This window comes from Apodemus sylvaticus, chromosome 23 (assembly GCF_947179515.1).
Source record: "Apodemus sylvaticus chromosome 23, mApoSyl1.1, whole genome shotgun sequence".
Lineage (NCBI taxonomy): Eukaryota > Metazoa > Chordata > Mammalia > Rodentia > Muridae > Apodemus > Apodemus sylvaticus.
Window position 1 is genome coordinate 41,283,622 of NC_067494.1, and position 19,378 is coordinate 41,302,999.

The window sequence follows — 19,378 nt, forward strand, 5'->3', positions numbered from 1 at the left end:
AAATCTTTTCAAAATTAAAAAAGAATACCAAGCCTAAGGAGCATTATAATGTGAAGATCTGAAGCTACCGATAGTGAGGAGCACCAGGCCCTGAGCAGTGAGGGGCCTGGCGTGAGCTCACAGACCCTGCTGCCTACTGTGTGCCATCCTGCCTGTCAGGCTACTTCACCCCTAAGTCACAACAACCAAAGGAAAGGTTTGGAGATAAGCCAGGAGTCAGTGCTAATGTTAATTTTCCTGGTGTAAAAAAAAGTGAGAGAGAAAACCTGCTGTAGTTCTCTCCCTCCACCATGTTCATCCCAGGGGTCTAACTCAAGTCACCGTGCAGGGCAGCAGGCACCTTTGTCCTGTGGGCCATCGACAGGGGCAAGGGGCAATCTGTGTGCTTCTACTTTTCCTTAAAAGATTCATATGTGAGATGTTTAGTAAAAGAGGCAGAAGTATTAATGGTGAATCTGGACACAGATTTACAGACATCGAAAGGAAAAGAGTCTTAAGTATGAGTAACCTAAGCTACCAAAACCCAGCTCCTCAATGTGCTGTTTTTGCCTTTTCTTCTTCTCAGCTGAAAACGTAGCCAAAAAATGGCAAGTGAGCAGAGAGGCCCAGGACAAGGTTGCAGTTATGTCCCAGAACAGGGTGGAGCATGCGCAGAAAGCTGGCCACTTTGACAAGGAGATCGTGCCTGTGCTGGTATCTTCCAGAAAAGGTGAGCGTGGAGGCCACGGTTATGATGAACCTGTTTGTAGGCATGGATGACACCCGCCAGGATGGTCTGGAGGCAAGGATGATCTGGAGGGCTTTGTGATTTAGGTCTTTACAGGTTGTAAAGGTGTAGGTGTTATAATCTGAATGGGGGAGGGCAGGTGGTGATATGTTGTGTTCTGAGACTTGGTCTTACTGTGTAGCCTGGATGGCCTAGTGCTCACTCCAAGTGCTGGGTGATCCTCCTACTTCTACCAGCTGAGTGCTGAGAATACAAGTGTGTGCCAGCATACTTGGATGGATATGGTCACTTGGGAAACTGTCATCTTCAGAGTGTCCAGAGCTGCAGTGTGTATCCTATGAGTTTCAGGAGAAGTGGAACATCAGTTTGTGGTTGTCAGAAGAAGACAGCTTTCCAAACCTTTCAGGAACAGCATCTGTTCACCCAGTTGATCTTGTATGTCCCTTACATTCACATTCTATGGGGAACACTTTGAGGATGTCTGTCTATCTGTGTCTGTGTGAGTATATGCACACATATGTGTGTGAATACCCTTGGAGGCTGTCTAAAGACCTTAGATCCCTAGGAGCTAGAGTTACAGGTATTTAGGAGCTGCTGAAGGTGGGTGTGGATTCTGATCACCATAATTGAGCAGCAAGCACTCTTAAATGCCAATCAGTCCCTACAGTTCCTTAAGGAACTGTATACTCACCATGTATACTCACCATGACCTGAGGCAGAATCTGACATTGATGCCCAGCTCAGTATCACACAAGGTAGATTGCAGCACTTCTGACCCACTCAGTTGTAACTAGTAGCTAAATGCAGTTACCCAAACCTGTGTCTACACAATACAAAGAACTGCTGTCCTTAGGAACGACTGTGTTTTTGAAACACAGGGTGAGAGTCTCGTGAGAGAGCATGCAGTAATTCTAGCAGTAGAGTGGAAGTAATTAAATAATAAAATGATAATAGACCTTTCTTCCAAATGTCCCTGCTCTTGTTTCTGAGAAATCCGCCGTCCCAGCATTCTGCCTTCTCTTCACTCATTCCAAGTAACTGGCTTTGCTCCCTGCAGGTCTTACTGAAGTGAAAATTGATGAGTTTCCTCGTCATGGGAGTAACCTTGAAGCCATGGCCAAGCTGAAACCTTACTTTCTTACTGATGGAACAGGAACAGTCACCCCAGCCAACGCATCAGGTTTGAGTTCTGAGGGGCACTGGGGAAAATACCAAGTCTGAGGAGGTCTACCAAGTGAATATGTCTTTCTACACAACATGATTCCTAAAGCTGGGTTTAAGGGAATGTTTATAGCTTCTATATGCCTGGCTATATAGTCAATCTATACTGAATGAAGTGATTTGCTTTCTTGACATCTAGACTAAACATACAAGTTTAAACATAAGACAATTAAAATTATGAAGTTGTCCAATCGATGATGGTATACAGCTTTAATCCCAGTACTCTGTGAGTTTGAAGCCAACCTGGTCTACAAATTTAGTCCAGGGCTACACAGAGAAAAAAACCAAAAACTCTGAAGTTGCCAGGCCTGGTGAGGTACTCCTATAATCCCAGAATTGCACCAGAGCTCTGTGAAGTTGAGGCCAGCCTGGTCTGCATCAGGAATTCCAGGCCACCAAAGGCCAAAGAGACCCCGTCTCAAAAAAAATAAATAAATAAATAAATACATAAAAAATTTTTAAAAAGGCTTTAGTGCCGGGGAAAAGGCACAGGTTCGGCATGCACAGGTTCAGCGAGATGACAGACAGACACAATCACACACAGAGGTGGTTTGAATCTGAATGTATTTTTCTGTTTTGAAGCATGAGCCTTTAAGCATGAGGGATTGACATTTACATATCAAAAGATATATCCAATAAAGCAGGCACAAGGAACAATCAACATAACTATTTGGCACAAGGAAGTATAAAATCAACCAGGTAAAATGTTTTCCCATGTAACAAATTTAGAAGCTCGAACACAGACATCAATCTTCTTGATATAAACTTTTAAAGAGACTTTAAAGGACATTTTGTCAAACTCTCTGAGTCCAAATGAGTCTCCATGAGTAATAAGTATGAATTGCATCCTGAATCACACCTGGATAAGTTAAGAATGTTGTTTTGGCCAAAGACCCCCTAGGTGGGGTCTGCAAGAGAAAAGCAGTTCCTCACAAGCTTTCATTGAGGCAGCTCTGAGCTCTGTACCAACTCAAATGTAAATTCCTTCTAACTTGCCCAACACCCACCTGTTCAGCAAGGACATTGTATAAGGTTCTTCAGATGTAAATATCTTGTAGTCTGGGCCTATTGTTTCAAATCCACCTGTCCTGCAAGTATGACTATGAAGGTCAAAAAACAAAAGAAACTTGTACTTTTTATGTGTCGCTGGTTAAACTAACCTCTTCTTAATACCATTATATCTTTTAAATGATGTCCAATGATTTATAAGCTAATATACAGTCAAGACACGTGAAATATATTTATACCACTGTGCTAAATAATGCTTTTCATACCATAGTGTCAGAGTCATGCTTCATTTATATACTGTTGGGAGGTAAATGTAATTATGTAAACGACCGGAGCAAAGCATTGCAGAATTTTCTGGCTAGTGACTTACTTCAAGATGGATTCTTTTACATCTTAATTTGCTTGGTTTTTCTTAGTCCTGGCTACTAAGAAGGGGGAGAGTTTAGGAGCAAAGCAAATTGCCAAGTGAGATTTTCAGCTTCTGAATAAAGGTGTTCCTGAGAGCTCCTGGAGACATTTCTCGCTGAGGCAAGAAAGCTTTGTCTCACAGAGTTTACTGGAGCCACTGCGGCACTTTAGAGGGTATTTGCCTTCACACTTTCCAAGTTCTGGAAAATCTCAGTACCTGTGAATGAGGCCTCAGCTTGTTTCTTCAGTATCCTTCTCCCTCTTTCCCTCTCAGTTGCTTTTGGGGCAATCTTGTAATATTGTGTGGTCAGTATCATGCTCCAGACTTGACCACTTCTAAGTACACTGAAATCCGATGAATCACAGCAAACAGAACCCCTTGGGAAGATGTTGGTAGCTTAATGCTTTCAGATGGAAAGCAGGCCCTGGGTCCATACCTGAAGGAAAGGAGCACTGGAGACACCAGGTCATTTGTTCACAGGAATGAACGATGGTGCCGCTGCCGTGGTTCTTATGAAGAAGACAGAAGCTGAGAGTCGGACGCTGAGACCATTAGCAAGAATAGTCTCCTGGGCACAAGCCGGTGTGGAGCCTTCTGTCATGGGAGTAGGACCAATTCCCGCCATAAAGCAAGCTGTGAGTCTTATACCGTAGCCTTTCAGTTGTTTGGTTTGCTGTCTGTCTGTCTGTCTGTCTGTCTGTGACAGTGTTCCTAGTAGCCCAAGTGGCCTTCATTCTCAGGATGAACACCTTGGACTTCAGGCCTTCAGCCTCTTCCTCCCAGCTCCTGAGAGCACAGGTTTGCACCTGCCTGTCTCTCTGCCTCACCCTTGCAGACCTCTCCCTGGCTTTGTTGACCTTGAAGGCAGCCGCCTGCAGCTCTGTACTAAGCACTCCTTAAGTCCCTGCGTTCCCCTTTCCACTCTGAAGTATAAAGATGTGCTGGATTTTGTTACTTCCACCAGGTCTTAGTTGCTGTTTGCCTCTTGTAATATTGTGTTCCGCAAGTCTAAAATGAGTTTAGTTTGTTCCCTTACATTTGAATCAAATACTCGTGTATGTACTTGTGGCTTTGGGTTTGAATGAAGGCAGAGGATACATTGGGTATTATTTCATCTTTAAAAACTAAGACTGCATATATGAGGGCTAGGTCAGTGGTTAAGAGCACTGGCTGTACTTCCAGAGGACCTGGGTTAGAGTCCCAGCACCCATGTGGAAGATAACAACTATCTGTAACTCCAGTCCTAGAGGATCTCAGGCGCTCGTCTAAAATCCACAGGCACCAGGCATGTATGTGATGCACTGCTTACATACATATAGGGAAAACATCCATACACAAAATAAAATTTAAAAATAATTGCCGGGCAGTGGTGGCACACACCTGTAATCCCAGCACTTGGGAGGCAGAGGCAGGAGGATTTCTGAGTTTGAGGACAGCCTGGTCTACAAAGTGAGTTCCAGGACAGCCAGGGCTAGACAGAGATACCCTGTCTCAAAAAAAACCCCAATAATAATAATAATAATAATAATAATAATAATAAACTACATACATTCTTTAGTACGTGTCTGTGTCTTATCTATGTGTGTCTCTGTGTGTCTATATCTGTCTGTCTCTGCGTTTCTGTGTGTGTGTGTCTGTGTGTATGTCTCTGTGTTTATGTTTGTGTGTGTATCTGTCTCTATGTCTATGTGTGTGTTTGTGTTGAGAGCCAGGCCAATCCAAGGTTTCTCAAAGTCTGGGTTGATAGGCTAAAGAAAACCTAACTTAATGTCCTTGCCCAGGAGCAGACTTGACAAGATCCAGTCTGGAGCTGGGGTCAGGGCCTTGGAGAAATTCAGGTTTCAGTTCCTGGAAGCTCAGTGTTTACCTCTGAAGAGACAGAATTATCACTCCTAAAGCTAGTTTGTGCACTATCTGTGGCACACTGAAGATCCCTGTGTTCCTCTTGTACAACATTGATTAATTAGCTTTTTGCTGACTTCATCCCATTATCCCATTTATCCCTTAAAAGCTGTCTATAAGGTCCCGTGCTTATTAAAACGCTTGCTCAGTATAAGACACAGCTTGTGCAGAACACCCTGGCCACAGCTTCTATCTTCTTCATCTTCTTATCTCCTGGTCATCTGCTTTACGACCCTGTCACTGAAGAATGTTCAGAATGTTCTCTGGTCTGGTGTGTGTGTGTGTGTGTGTGTGTGTGTGTGTGTGTGTGTGTAGGTTTGATGCACATGTGGAAGTCAGAGGACAACTTACAGGAGCTGTTCTTGCTCTACTGTGGGACCTGAAGAACTCAGGAGTAAAGCCTGACATCAAGTGCTTTATTCATTGAGCTGACTGGACTGGCTGTGCTTTCCCCTGCATCTTTGATGCAGAGTTTCACACTAGTCTGAAGTAGTTTCTCCAAGAAGGTTAGGCTTGGTGGCCGTCAGGCTCCAGAGATCTGCCCATCCCAGCCTTTAGTAGGTGATCATGGGTGCACCACAGTGCTTCATTTCATGCTTTTTTCCCTTAAATTGGGTTCTGGGGATTGACCTCAGGACACTTGCACTTTACCTCCTGAGTCATCTCTTCAGCCCTAGGTCCGCTTTTTTTATATGAGTACACTGTAGCTGTCTTCAGACACACCAGAAGAGGGCATCAGATTCCATTACAGCCGGTTGTGAGCCACCATGTGGTTGCAAACCACTGTGTGCCAGTGGAGGTGTCCGATTGCCTGGGTCTGGAGTCACAGACTGTATTATGAGCCTCCGTGTGAGTGAGGAGTCGAGCATGGGTCCCTGGAAGAGCAGCCAGTGCTGTCTGCCATCTCTCCAGTCCCCAGATCCTTCCACGTGAGATCAAGTGTGCTGAATTAACTGCACAGACATTCAGACAGTTCTGATGGCTGCCTTATATTTTAGCACGCTGTCTCTTAGTTTGGGGCTAGCCTTGCTTTATAGCCCAGACCCACGTAAATGGAGATCACTGTTGTGCCTGATTACAGGTGTGTGTGTGTGTGTGTGTGTGTGTGTGTGTGTGTGAGAGAGAGAGAGAGAGAGAGAGAGAGAGAGACCACATCTACCTAGAGAACAGCATCTACCTTTTGAATGGAATCAGCTTCACTGAGGGAACTGTTTGTCCCAGGGTTGATGAAGGAACATTCCATACTGACAGTGGTTCCAGCTGGGGTATCATTATGCAGGCTGACTGTAGCCTCCCTGCCTGCCCTTGGATTACAGGCACAGGCCACCATGGCACACCTAGCCTCATAGTGGCAGTTTCCTACTGGAGGTGTATCGTTGAGGAGTATAGTATGTATCTTCATTTTGTTTGTTTTGTTTTGTTTTGCTTCGAGACAGGGTTTCTCTGTATAGCCCTGGCTGTCCTGGAACTCACTCTGTAGACCAGGCTGGCCTTGAACTCAGAAATCCCCCTACCTCTGCCTCCCAAGTGCTGGGATTAAAAGCGGGTGCTACCACTGCCCGATTTCTTTTCTTCATGTTAAATTATCATTATGTGTCTGTCTGTGTATGTGTGTGTCTGTGTGTGCATGCATACCGGTGCCCATGGAAGTCACAAGAGGGTATATGATACCATAGAGCTGGAGTTACAGACATTGGTGAGCCATGCACCCACCCATCATGAGTGCTGGGATCTGAGGTTTGGTCCTCATTGTAGAGCAGTGAGTGCTGTTAACCATCTCTCCAGCAACTCATGTATCTCGATGTTAGGAATGAATGGTTTGACCTCAGTTAATCTTTCCTGTAGGTTGCAAAGGCAGGCTGGTCCCTGGATGATGTTGATGTGTTTGAAATCAATGAAGCCTTTGCAGCGGTGTCTGCAGCAATAGCTAAAGAACTTGGATTAAACCCTGAGAAGGTAACCAACATGAAGTTGTGTTTGCCAGTGAACTTGCACAATCCATGTGAAATATAACAAATGCGGGCCAGGCGGTGGTGGCGCATGCCTGTAATCCCAGCACTCTGCGAGGCAGAGGCAGGTGGATTTCTGAGTTCGAGGCCAGCCTGGTCTACAGAGTGAGATCCAGGACAGCCAGGGCTACACAGAGAAACCCTGTCTCGAAAAACCAAATCAAAAAAAAAAAAAAAAATGCGGTCTCCCAGGACCTTGGCTAGAGATGAACAAATACAAGTTAAATTTTTTAAGTTGGGCTTTTTGTTGCTTTTCACAGCAAAGAACTGAGTGTGTTAGTTCACCCTAGAATCAATGGAACATTCTAGAAAAAAGGGAGCCAGCAGGTGTCACACAGGAATTATTTTTTCCTAAGCTTTACAGTGAAAGTTGAGTTTGAAAGGATGGTTTGCTAGCATAACACTGGTGGGGAAAGATAAAACAGCCTGTGCCCAGAGGACTGACTGAAGCTCTTCTTCTCTGCAGGTCAACATTGATGGAGGAGCCATTGCCTTGGGCCATCCTCTGGGAGCATCTGGCTGTAGGATTCTAGTGACCTTGTTGCACACCCTGGAGAGAGTGGGTGGGACACGTGGTGTTGCAGCCCTGTGCATTGGGGGTGGGATGGGGATCGCAATGTGTGTTCAGAGAGGATGATCTGAGCCTTGATCCACCCCGGATGAGCCACCACCCCCGGATAGTCCTCATTGTATCAGTGAAACACTAAGTAGAAAGTGAAACCAGAGGACCTAAGTGAGGACAGGCGCCCAGGTGGGGAGCCTGCTGTACTTTAATGTCAGACCCCCAAGGCTAAGACACTGCACCTGACACGGTTATAAATAAAAGGGAAATCCAATCAATCATCAAGGGCTCCAGAGTGAACAGCATTTTCATAACTTCCATGGTTTTTGTCTTTGCTGTCTGAGTGTAATTTTCTCTGATCATTGATTTGTTTGTTTCTTTTTGAGTCAGGGTCTCACATTATAGCCTCAAATTTGTTTTATAGATCAGGTTGGCTTTCAACTCCCAGAGATCTACCTTTCTGTGCCTCCTGAGTACTTGAATTAAAGGCATGCACCATTATGCAGGGCCCCAAATGATCCATTCAAAGAGTGGGGATGTGGTTTCTGTTGCAACCTTCAGGCTCTTCCCTTTAACTATGGTTGGTTCAAACACGCCTTCTTGCTTGTTGTCTTATGGTTATCCATGGACCAAATCAAGAACAGTCCTATAATGGTGGAAATCGGATTCAGTGACCTCTTCCAAGCCAAGGTGGGTAGGGTTCCAGCTAGTCTGGTCAACAGACTGGCAGTGCCAACAAGTGGACCTCTGGGTGGTTGAAAAGCGAGCAGCAAGCAGCTTCTGTGGATTTCTCTCCCTCCGCTCGACGGGAGGGATGTTACCTGCTTCAAATATCTACCTTGACCTCCCCAAAATGATGGACTGTAACTGGAATTAAAAGTCGAATAAACTTTCCTCCTTTACATTGCTTCTCATCAGTGAGTTTTATCATGACAGCAGAAACAGAGCCAGAGCATAGGATGCCAGAGCATAGCATGACAGAGCACAGGATGACAGAGCATAGCATGACAGCACAGGATGCCAGAGCATAGCATGACAGAGCACAGGATGACAGCATAGGATGACAGAGCATAGCATCACAGAGCACAGGATCACAGAGCATAGCATCACAGAGCACAGGATCACAGAGCATAGCATCACAGAGCACAGGATCACAGAGCATAGCATCACAGAGCACAGGATCACAGAGCATAGCATGACAGAGCATAGGATGCCAGAGCACAGGATCACAGAGCACAGGATCACAGAGCACAGGATCACAGAGCATAGGATTGTGGTGAAGCAGCCAGCTTCAACTGAACAGCCATAGTTTGCAGGATGTAACTGACAGGGTCATTTGTAATCATTTCTAATAAGCCATATGTTACTCAGATGAGCCTGCCAGAAGCTAGTCGCATGTGCTATGGAAACCATAAGCAAACTGTAGTAGAGACAGCTTGCAAAAGTCAGTTATTGAAGCCAATGTGTCACATCCACATGACTGGTCAGGTAATGGACCACATCCACAACAGCAATCCCCTAAGAGTACCATGGAGTAGAAAGTGCCTACCCAAGTGATGTCCCGGCAGCTGTAGTCAGGGCGGGGACAGCCTAACAGGACTTCAGCCAACATGCTATGCACTAACCTGCATAGCCAGATGTGTTACTGCATAGAGCATACAGTCTAATGAAAGGTAGTCTTTCAGTCCCTGCAGGCCCAGGGCTACAGGTCAGGAACACGGTCTGCCTCTACCTCAGGAAGATGCAGTAGAGTTGTACAAAAATCTACCAGAAAAAAAGCCAAGGTTTATTTATGTGTGCATGTGTTCCCATGTTTGTACATGCACATTTGGAGACCGGAGAGCATCAGATCCCCTGGAACAGACATGTGAGCCACCACGTGGGCGCTAGGACTGAGCCCAGGTCCGCTGCAACAACAGCTAGAACTCAATCACGGAGCAATCTCTCTAGCCCCATTTTTGTTTAAATGTTGGGGTGGGCACCGTGTGAATAACCTGAGGAAACCAGGTACAGTGGCTGCTCCCAGAGCTAGAGGTAAGCCAGTGCTGAGTGCTGGGAATTGAACTCCAATCCTAGGAAGTTTCAATAGGATCAGTCTGTTGAGGCAACTTGGTTAACTAGAAGGATTCCAGAGTCGTCAGCATGACAGGTGGCTGCTGAAGCGATGGTGTGGACCTGATGTTTCCCTGGAGCTCCTGCACAGTTGGGCAAGGGGCAGAGTAAGGCCACAAAGGGGGCTGAAGAGTGGCCAGAGAGTAAGGGAGAAATGAAATGGAAAAGACAGGAAAGTGCAGAAGCAAACCAGAATGGCTCTCCTTTCAGAACCCTGGGAGTCCTGCAGCCAGCCTGTGAGAGAGGGGTGGAGTGTGAGTGTGGAGAGGAGTGTGAGCCAGACTGAGTCTGCAAAAGGAAGATGCAAATGGAACCTCACAAGATTAAAGGAGACCAAGGGTGTTCCATCTTTAATTAGAAAAGAAATCTGGCAAAAGTCCCTTTGCAGTCAGCAGTTTTTCTCACATAATACTATGTGCCCAAGGTTACATCTGCTTTCAAAAGTTCCGCTTGTAGTTTGCATTGAGTTAGCCAACTAGGTAATAACAGTTAAGGCTAAAGCCAGTCATGGTGACAAACAGTTTTCATACCAGCATTCAGGGAGTAGGAGCAGGTGGATCTGCTTCAAGGGGTACATAATGAAGTCATGTCTGAGAGGAGAGAGAGAGAGAGAGAGAGAGAGAGAGAGAGAGAGAGAGAGAGAGAGAGAGAGCTGAAGAGATGGCTCAGTGGTTAAGAGCACTGCTCTTCCAGAGGTCCTGAGTTCTATTCCCAGCAACCACATGGTGGCTCACAAACATCTGTAATGGGATCTGATACCCTCTTCAGGTGTGTCTGAAGATAGTGACAATGTACTCATATACATTAAATAAATGAATATTTAAGAAAGGAAAAGTTAAATTGATGGGACCTGAGTTAGTTCCCTGCCCCCACATGGTGACTCAAAACTATCCTAACTTTATTCCAGGGGTTCCAATGCCTTTTTCTGACCTACCTGGAGAACTAGGAACATACATGGTGCACATACATGCATGCAGGCAAACAAAAGCCCAAAACACTGATATACATAAAATAAATCTAGTAAGATTTTTCCCTTGAAAAAAGATAATATAGGCTGGAGAGGTAGCTCAGAGGTTAAGAGCACTGACTGCTCTTCCAGAGGTCCTGAGTTCAACTTCCAGCACCCACATGGTGGCTAACAACCATCTGTAAATTCATACAATTCCCTCTTCTGGTGTGTCTGAAGGCAGCTACACTGTACTCATATACATGAAATGAATAAATATAGCTTAATAATTAAAAAAAGAAAAATCTATACATGTATATATATACACGTGAGTGTGTGTGTGTGTGTGTGTGTGTGTGTGTGTGTGAGTGTGTGTGTGTACACGCTCTGGCCCTTCCTGCCTGACAGCCCAGCCTCACCCCAGCCTGTAGGATTTAGAGTTGGGTACCCTCTGCAGAAATAACGTTTTGCTTGTCCGCATCTGTGGATCATGTGGACTGTTTGTGGGAGGACCCATTTCTAGCAAGGTAGAGGTAATTGAAAAGTCCAGACAAATTCTGACTTTGGCTGCAGGTGTTTTAGACAGCCGTGATCCGTGGCCCTAAGAGACCTTTAATGAATGAGATCTTCAGATCACCTTCCATCCACCTTCTCCTCTGGACAAGAACCTGGCTTGTAACATCCAAGTGAAGTAGGGTTCACAGCACCCAGGCACACTTGGGGAATCTCAAAGTCCCTCACGGACGCTGTATCAAACTCCTGGCTTCTGACAGGTTTGGGACTTATAGCCAGGGCATGCCAGTCTCGGCTGAATCAAAGATAGACTTTTAGTCACCCCCACTGTTTCGAAAATACACAAAATCAGACGGAGAAGGAATAGAGAAAGATTCCGAGGTTGTGTTGCAAGCATTCAAAGTCCAGGGCATGAGACTTCTCCCTTGTGCACGCTGATTGCGCTCACTCTAACCTACACACTCAGCATCCCCAGGTCTTTATCTCACACCCTAAGACCCCCTAGACTGTGCACACTCTGTTCACCACCATCCCAGGGCCTAGGAGGAGTAAGAGTCTGGGGATTTACTGAGCAGAGGTGGGCGGGGCAGGGCGGGGCGGGGCGGGGCGGGCGGCCTTAGGCTCAGTCTCTAACTCAATCCGGACTCTTCGAAGTTTGCTTCAACTGCAGCCAGGGCTGTGCAGACGCCGGAGAAGCAGCAGGATGAACTCAAGCTCCGACCCGGTGGTCATCGTCTCGGCGGCCCGTACCGCCATAGGTCAGTGTCCCCGAGGCTTCCCACCGGCTGCCCTGCAGGTGCACAGAGAACCTGCCAACTGTCTGCTTGCATGCATAATGGTTCATCTGTCACTCTGTGGTGGTCTGAACTTGGGCAGCCCTGGGTTTGGTGAAGCACTGATTTAAAGTCCCCACCGCCTGTGTCCCCCACCTCCCCCTCCGCGGTCCTCAGTGTGCTCTTGGTTTAGATGCTTTCCCTCTTACCCATTCCTTTATAGGCTCCTTCAATGGTGCCCTGTCCACCGTGCCTGTGCACGACATGGGGACAACTGTCATCAAAGAAGTCCTGCAGAGGGCCAAGGTGGCTCCGGAAGAGGTGTCCGAGGTCATATTTGGACACGTTTTGGCGGCAGGTAACTTCTCAGCAGCCTAGGATAAGTCTGGTTCATTAGAAACAGAGCATTTGCCTAGGAGGTGGTGGCGCACGCCTGTAATCCCAGCACTCTGGGAGGCAGAGGCAGGCGGATTTCTAAGTGTGAGGCCAGCCTGGTCTACAGAGTGAGTTCCAGGACAGCCAGGGCTACACAGAGAAACCCTGTCTCGGAGAAAAAAAAAAAAAAAAAAAGAAAGAAAGAAACAGAGAAACAGAGCATTTATTTGTGCATACACACAACAGTTTGTGATATTGTATTCTTGTTTTCTTGTTAAAAAGTTTAAATTTACTTATTCCTGTATTTATTTACTTCGTTTTGAGGGATGCTCCAGGGCATGTGTAGGGGTTGAAGGGCAGCTCGCGACAGTTGGTTCTTTCTTCCCCTCCCCTGACAATACAGGTCCCAGGAATTGGATTTCAGCCATCAGACTCAGTAACGAGGCTTTTTTCACCCAGAGAGCTGTCTCTCCAGCATTTGATTTTGTTGTTGTTGTTGACCTAGAATCCAAAGTTAATGTGTAGCCAGGATGATGACCTTACCCTTTTAAGCTCTCGATGCTTCTGCCCCCACTGTCCAAGCACCACTCTTGTCTTCTCTGACCCCCCTTGTCCTTGCTTACAGTCTCCGTTGGGCCATAGCACTTTCTCAGGGCCCTCTGAGGTCTGACTGTGGTACCATTAGCTGCCTGTAGTCCACGGTTGCCCCTTCCCGCTTCCCAGACCAGTGACACAGAACTTTTCCATGTGTCAAAGGCCATCCCATGACTTGGCAATCTATGAATCATCTGGTACTAGTTTTGAAGGCACAAAAAAAAAAAAATACAATTTTGAGGGGGGCCAAGAAGAGCGCCTGTAGCTTGGCACCTTGTGGCAGGGTCGGAGTCCTGGCAGGAAGGCTCCAAGAGGCGGGAGGGGAGGCCTCAGGGGTACGGAGGCTCCAGGATGTAGGATGACCACCAATGGGAGCTGCAGATTTGAAATGAGCTAAAAGAAGCAGGAAACCATGTGCAGTGAACGGCAGGGCAGTGGACCGCCCAAGGCCCTGGTGACCCAGAAGGCTGTCTGGCCCTGAACTACTCAGTTCTAATCCATACTGCTGGATTTTCAGTTTTGTTTAAGTGTGAATTTATTTTAATTTTTTAATGTCCAAGTTCTTCCCTTTTGGGATAAGAATTCCCTATATATATAGGACACAGATTCTCTTTACAGGGCCCTTGCAGTCTTGGTTTTCACAGAAATCCTCCTGCCTCTGCTTCCCAACTGCTGGGATTAAAGGCACCCACAGCCATACCCAGCAAGGATATTTAAGTATAAAATTTGCTTTTATTGTTATCTTGAAGGAATCCAGTGTTAAGTGGCTTTGGACTTTTAAAGAGACTTTAGACTTCTAACCCACTACAACTTTTATTGACTTTGAACTTTTAAAGTGGCACACTGTATTTTATATTATGATATTAACATGAGACTTTAGGGACAAGGAGTGAAACGGTTTGGTTTAAAAGAGATATGTTTCTGTGTCAAGTCAACAAGCAGTGGTTTGGTTTGGTTTGGTTTGGAGGGGACTTTCTTTGTTTTTTTGGATATTTGTTTCTTTGTTGAGACAGGATCTCAATGTATAGCCTTGGCTGTCCTAGAACTCACCACGTACACGAGGCTACCCTAGAACTCACAGAGATCCAGCTGTCTGTCCCTTTTTATTTGTTTAGTGTGTGTGTGTGTGTGTTTGTGTGTCTGTGTGTCAGTGAGTGTGTGTGTCTGTCAGTGTGTGTGTATGTGTGTCTGTGTGTTAGTGTGTGTGTATGTGTGTCAGGGTGTGTGTGTCTGTGTGTCAGTGTGTGTGTGTCTGTGTGTCAGTATATGTACGTATATGCACATGTATGTAAGTATGCCTGTGAAGGTCAAAAGAGGGTTTTGAATGTCCTGGACCTGGAATTACAGGCAGTCTCCAGCTGCTTGACATAAGCACGGGGACAAAATTCAGGTCCCCTCAGCTAGGGCTTATGATTTCCTGAGCCTTGAGCTCTTGATGAGGTTTGCAGTCCTCACTGATGCCTCCTGGGAGAGCATGCACTCCTTCTGTAGGGCGTCTTTGGTCAAATGCCTTTTATTTATCTCATTGTTTACTTTTGCTCTGCAAGACATGGTGTCTCTGTATGGCCCTGGCTGTTCTGAAACTTGCTCTGTAGACCAGGCTGGCCTTGAATTCAGAGATCTGCCAGCCTCTGACTCCCATGCACTGGGTTTAAAGGGTGTGCTACTACTGTCTGGCTACATAAGGGTTTCTTGTTGACCCTCTTCTCCCCTATTACCCCTTTCCTATCCCTGGTTAAACCGTTACTCCCTGAATTCCTATACTTTCATATGCACTGTCTAATAGGCCTTAGGACCTCCTCTTTTTCTCCTCTCATGGACCCTTTCTAGCGTCCTGAGCTCAACAAATTAAACACACAATCTAAAATTCCAAAGCTCCAACTTCCACACTAAGGTAGTATCTGTCTTTTTGGGTGAGGTGTGTTTCTTGAAGGCAAAAACCAGTTCCTGACTTTTGGTCTGATCTACTAGTCTGAGTCTTTTTTTTTTTTTAATTTATTTATTTATGATATGTGAGTACACTGTAGCTGTCTTCAGACAGCAGAAGAGATGTCGGATCCCATGACAGACGGTTGTGAGTCACCACGTGGGTGCCAGGACTTGAGCTCAGGACCTTCAGAACAGTTGGTGCTCTTAACTGCTGAGCCATCTCTGAGTCTTTTGATTGGGGAATTAATACACAGGGTTACTTTTGAAAGGTGCTCGTTGATTCCTAACTTTTTGTTGATTTTAGTGTTTTGTTTTGTTTTTTTCTTTCTCTCTAGCTTGTTACTGTTCTAACTTGGTTTATTCTTTCTTGAGGCTGCATGGGTTTGGGTTTCTTCTTCTTCTTCTTCTTCTTCTTCTTCTTCTTCTTCTTCTTCTTCTTCTTCTTTTTCTTCTTTTTTGGTTTTTTGGATTTGATTTTTTTGAGACAGGGTTTCTCTGTATAGCTCTGGCTGTCCTGGAACTCACTCTGTAGACCAGGCTGGCCTTGAACTCAGAAATCCGCCTGCCTCTGCCTCCCAGAGTGCTGGGATTACAGGCGTGCTCTACACCGCCTGGCAGATACCTTTGTTTTATGAAGTACAACAAACTCAAACTTACCCCTGACTAGTTTACAAAGGAATGAGGCTCAGACTATAGTTATTTTGTTACACTTTGACAATTGCTCAGGGGGGAGGGGGGCATAATCTCTAATCTACTCTTCTAACTGATGGCCTGGCTGCCTCCCCAGCACTGTGCCCCAGATACTCCTGGTCACGTCCATCTCCCCTCATGGCGGCTTCCTCCTCTCCTTCTTTCTCCTTCTCCTCTTGGTCTCTCCTCCTCCGACCAGGTCACTCCAAACCCACTTACCTCGAATCCCTCCAGTAACTGGCTGTAGCCAGTTTTACTAAACCAATTGTTTTAAATCAAGGAACAGGGTTTGCACAACAGGAGCTTGTAAATGTGAGAAATCACTGGTAGGTATAGAATTTACCATTACAATACACAGCAGGGCTGGAGAGATGGCTCAGTGGTTAAGAGCAATGACCGCTCTTCCAAAGGTCCTGAGTTCAAATCCCAGCAATCACATGGTGGCTCACAACCATCTGTAATGGGATCTGATGCCTCTTCTGGTGTGTCTAAGGATAGACAATGTAGTCATATAAATAAAATAAATCTTTAGCCGGGTGGTGGTGGTGGTGGCGGCGGCGCACGCCTTTAATCCCAGCACTTGGGAGGCAGAGGCAGGCAGATTTCTGAGGCCAGCCTGGTCTACAGAGTGAGTTCCAGGACAACCAGGTCTACACAGAGAAACCCTGTCTGGAAAACAACAACAACAAAAAAAAAAAACCAAAAAAAATCAGCTCAATTCTTTCAGTTGATATATTTGCTATGTTCAAGGGGCACTTAGAGATACTAGTGTTGAACATATAGTTCAGAAAATAATTCCTTAGTCCAGAAACTCTGGATGCTGACAGAAGCTTTATATTATTCCCTGGGAGGCAACAACAGGAGTTTGCCAGTATCATTAAGCCATTATTATATTAGCCCATTAATAATAGTGGCACCTTTGACTTCAATAACATGGAGAACAACCAACCTGGGGTAGCATGGAATGTACTGGATTTCAATTAATAAGATTAGGAGTGGGAGTGAGTGGATGGGTAAGGATAAAGGGCAAACATGACCAGCATGGGTCGGATGATGTAAGCGTTCAGATGGACTTTGAGATGGCAGAGTGGGTAACGATTAAGCATTAAATTGACTTTGGAAAGGGGGGGAACCTAGTATCTGCGGGGGGCGGGGGGGGGGAGTTGAGACTGTTATCGTCCACAGACATTCTCGGCTGTTAAAGCTACAGAAGTTTACAGTTAGGAAGTCTAAAAGAGAAGAGGGCAGGGAGGAGATGGGAGAAAGGACACCGGACTACCTATGACGGGTAGTGTATGAGACATGTCCTCAGAGTGGAGTAGAGCAAACTGGGTGAAGAAACCCAACCACATAGGCTGGAGAGATGGCTCAGCAGTTAAAGGAGCACTGACTGCTCTTCCAGAGGCCCTGAGTTCATTTCCCAGCAACCACGCGGTGGCTCACATCCATCTGTAATGGAGTCCGATGCTCTCTTCTGGTGTATCTAAAGACAGCTGCAGTGTACTCATATAAATAAACATTAATAAATTAAAAAAAAATAAAAGAAAGAAACCCAACAACAGGCTAAAGACCTAACAGCCATGGACTGAGCAAAACCATCATTAGACATGCAAGAATAAATTAGAGACAAAGAATGCTGAAGAAAGCGAGGCTCTGGCACAGCTGGGCTGAGCTGAAAGATGACCAAGTCTGAGAACACACAGAACAGGGTATGTGGTCAGCACGACATTGACAGAGATGAAGATCTTAAGATTCTGCATTACGGTATCGGGGACACTGTTAATGGAGAAGGAAGCCTCTCTGAAACACCTAGCAGTTGCACAAGGTGGCATCTGTCCAGGGCTGGAGTGACTGGCAGAGAGGAGGACAGGCTTCTCTGCTGCTGTGGGGACCGAGCTGGCCTGAAGGCATGCAGAAGTGGAGGGCAGCCTCCTGGCACTTAGCACACACTTAACCCTCATGTCTTATAAACCTTTCTCCTTCATGGGCAGCAGTTCTCTATCTTCCTAAGGCAGCAACGCTTTCCTACAGTTCCTCATGGGGTGGTCACAGCAGCCATAAAAGTGTGTCCATCTCTGACCTTCCCTACTGTCATGTGTTGTGATGTAAGCCTCTGATCTGCAGCCCCGGAAGGGTCCCGACCCACATGTTGAGAACCTGACTCCTGTGCTCCTTGTTCCAGGCTGTGGGCAGAATCCCACTCGACAAGCCAGTGTGGGGGCAGGGATCCCCTACTCGGTGCCAGCGTGGAGCTGCCAGATGATCTGTGGCTCGGGCCTCAAAGCCGTGTGTCTGGCCGCCCAGTCCATAGCCATGGGCGACTCCACCATTGTGGTTGCTGGAGGCATGGAGAATATGAGCAAGGTAAGTATGTGCAGAGCTGCTGCTGGTCACCTAGAGGGCGTGGCCTGCTGAGGAATGCACAGAAATGACTCAGCCTGACCCCTGCTGAATGCCCATTGCTCTCCAGGATGGGTGAGAACTCCCATGTGAAGAACACAGCAGGCAGTGGAGGACAATATCATTTCTCTAAGCTCTTGTTCCAGAAGCACACAGCGCTTTCTGAAATGAACCCACAAGATCATTTGGTTGCTATTCCTGCTCATCATGTAGCCAAGGCTAGCTCAAGACTTGCTATGTAGCCTAGGCTAGCCTTAGATGCTTGCCTCTCCTGCTCTGCCTCCAGAGTGCTAAGATTATCTTTGGATATTTTCCAATTAGTCTAAACTGTTTGTTTGTTTGTTTGTTTGTTTTGAGACAGGGTTTCTCTGTGTAGCCCTGGCTGTCCTGGAACTCACTCTGTAGACCAGATTGGTCTCAAACTCAGAAATCCGCCTGCCTCTGCCTCCCCACTGCCCGGCTTTAGTCTAAACGTTTTAAGTTGTCTTCCTTAAAAATCTTAAAAATTTGAGAAAGCTCCTTTTTATCATGCCCAAAGAGTTAGTAAACATGCCTGGGACAGCTAATTCATTTTGAGAACACAAGAAAGGTAAAAGATAATCCACAGGCAACTAACTTCTGAGGGGTGTCATCCTTACGAAGTTGACTCCAAGGTCATTAAGGCCCTGAATCATCCAGATTTATAATTCAGCTCTCTACTTATTATCAAAGGATAAAAATTGGGTCCTGACTAATTATTCTGGTGAGATCCCAAATTTTCCACTTGAGATGGTGTCAAGTTATCACTTCCAATGGTGAGTTGTTTCCCATCATGCACTACACTAATTCTCCACTTCTTAACCTCAAAATAGAATTAATAATTACAATAAATGAAATAAAAAACATTTCTTACCCCTTTTACTGGGGGATGGCACATGCACCCCCACTTATGGAGGTCAGAGGATGACTTCCTGGAGAAGATTCTCTCCATCCCACCAGATGGGCATTGAGCTCAGGTCATCAGGCTGGGTGCAAGTGCCTGTGTGTACTGACCCTTCTCCCCAGCACTGCCTTCTTACGCTTTTTTCCCCTGTGTGTGTGTGTGTGTGTGTGTAGTTTGTCTGTTTGCTTGCTTTTCAAGGCAAGGTTTTTCAGTGTGATCCTGGCTGTCTTGCAACTCCCTATTAAACCAGACTACTGGCCTCAAATTCAGAGATTTGTTTATCTCT

General features: G+C 46.0%; 1 protein-coding gene across 2 annotated transcripts in view; it reads left to right on the forward strand.

Moving 5' to 3' along the window:
• Nucleotides 1–19,378, forward strand: part of Acat2 (acetyl-CoA acetyltransferase 2) — a 41,294-nt gene that overhangs the window by 13,388 nt on the left and 8,528 nt on the right. Inside the window, exons 5-9 of one of the 2 annotated variants that reach the window (XM_052169234.1) lie at nucleotides 566–709; nucleotides 1,785–1,907; nucleotides 3,846–4,000; nucleotides 7,113–7,223; nucleotides 7,743–8,740. In XM_052169234.1, coding sequence (XP_052025194.1) covers nucleotides 566–709; nucleotides 1,785–1,907; nucleotides 3,846–4,000; nucleotides 7,113–7,223; nucleotides 7,743–7,913 — 704 coding nt within the window. In that variant the 3' untranslated portion in view covers nucleotides 7,914–8,740. Of the gene's footprint in view, nucleotides 1–565; nucleotides 710–1,784; nucleotides 1,908–3,845; nucleotides 4,001–7,112; nucleotides 7,224–7,742; nucleotides 8,741–19,378 lie in introns of those variants that run through there. The other variant, XM_052169235.1, reaches the window with a different exon arrangement.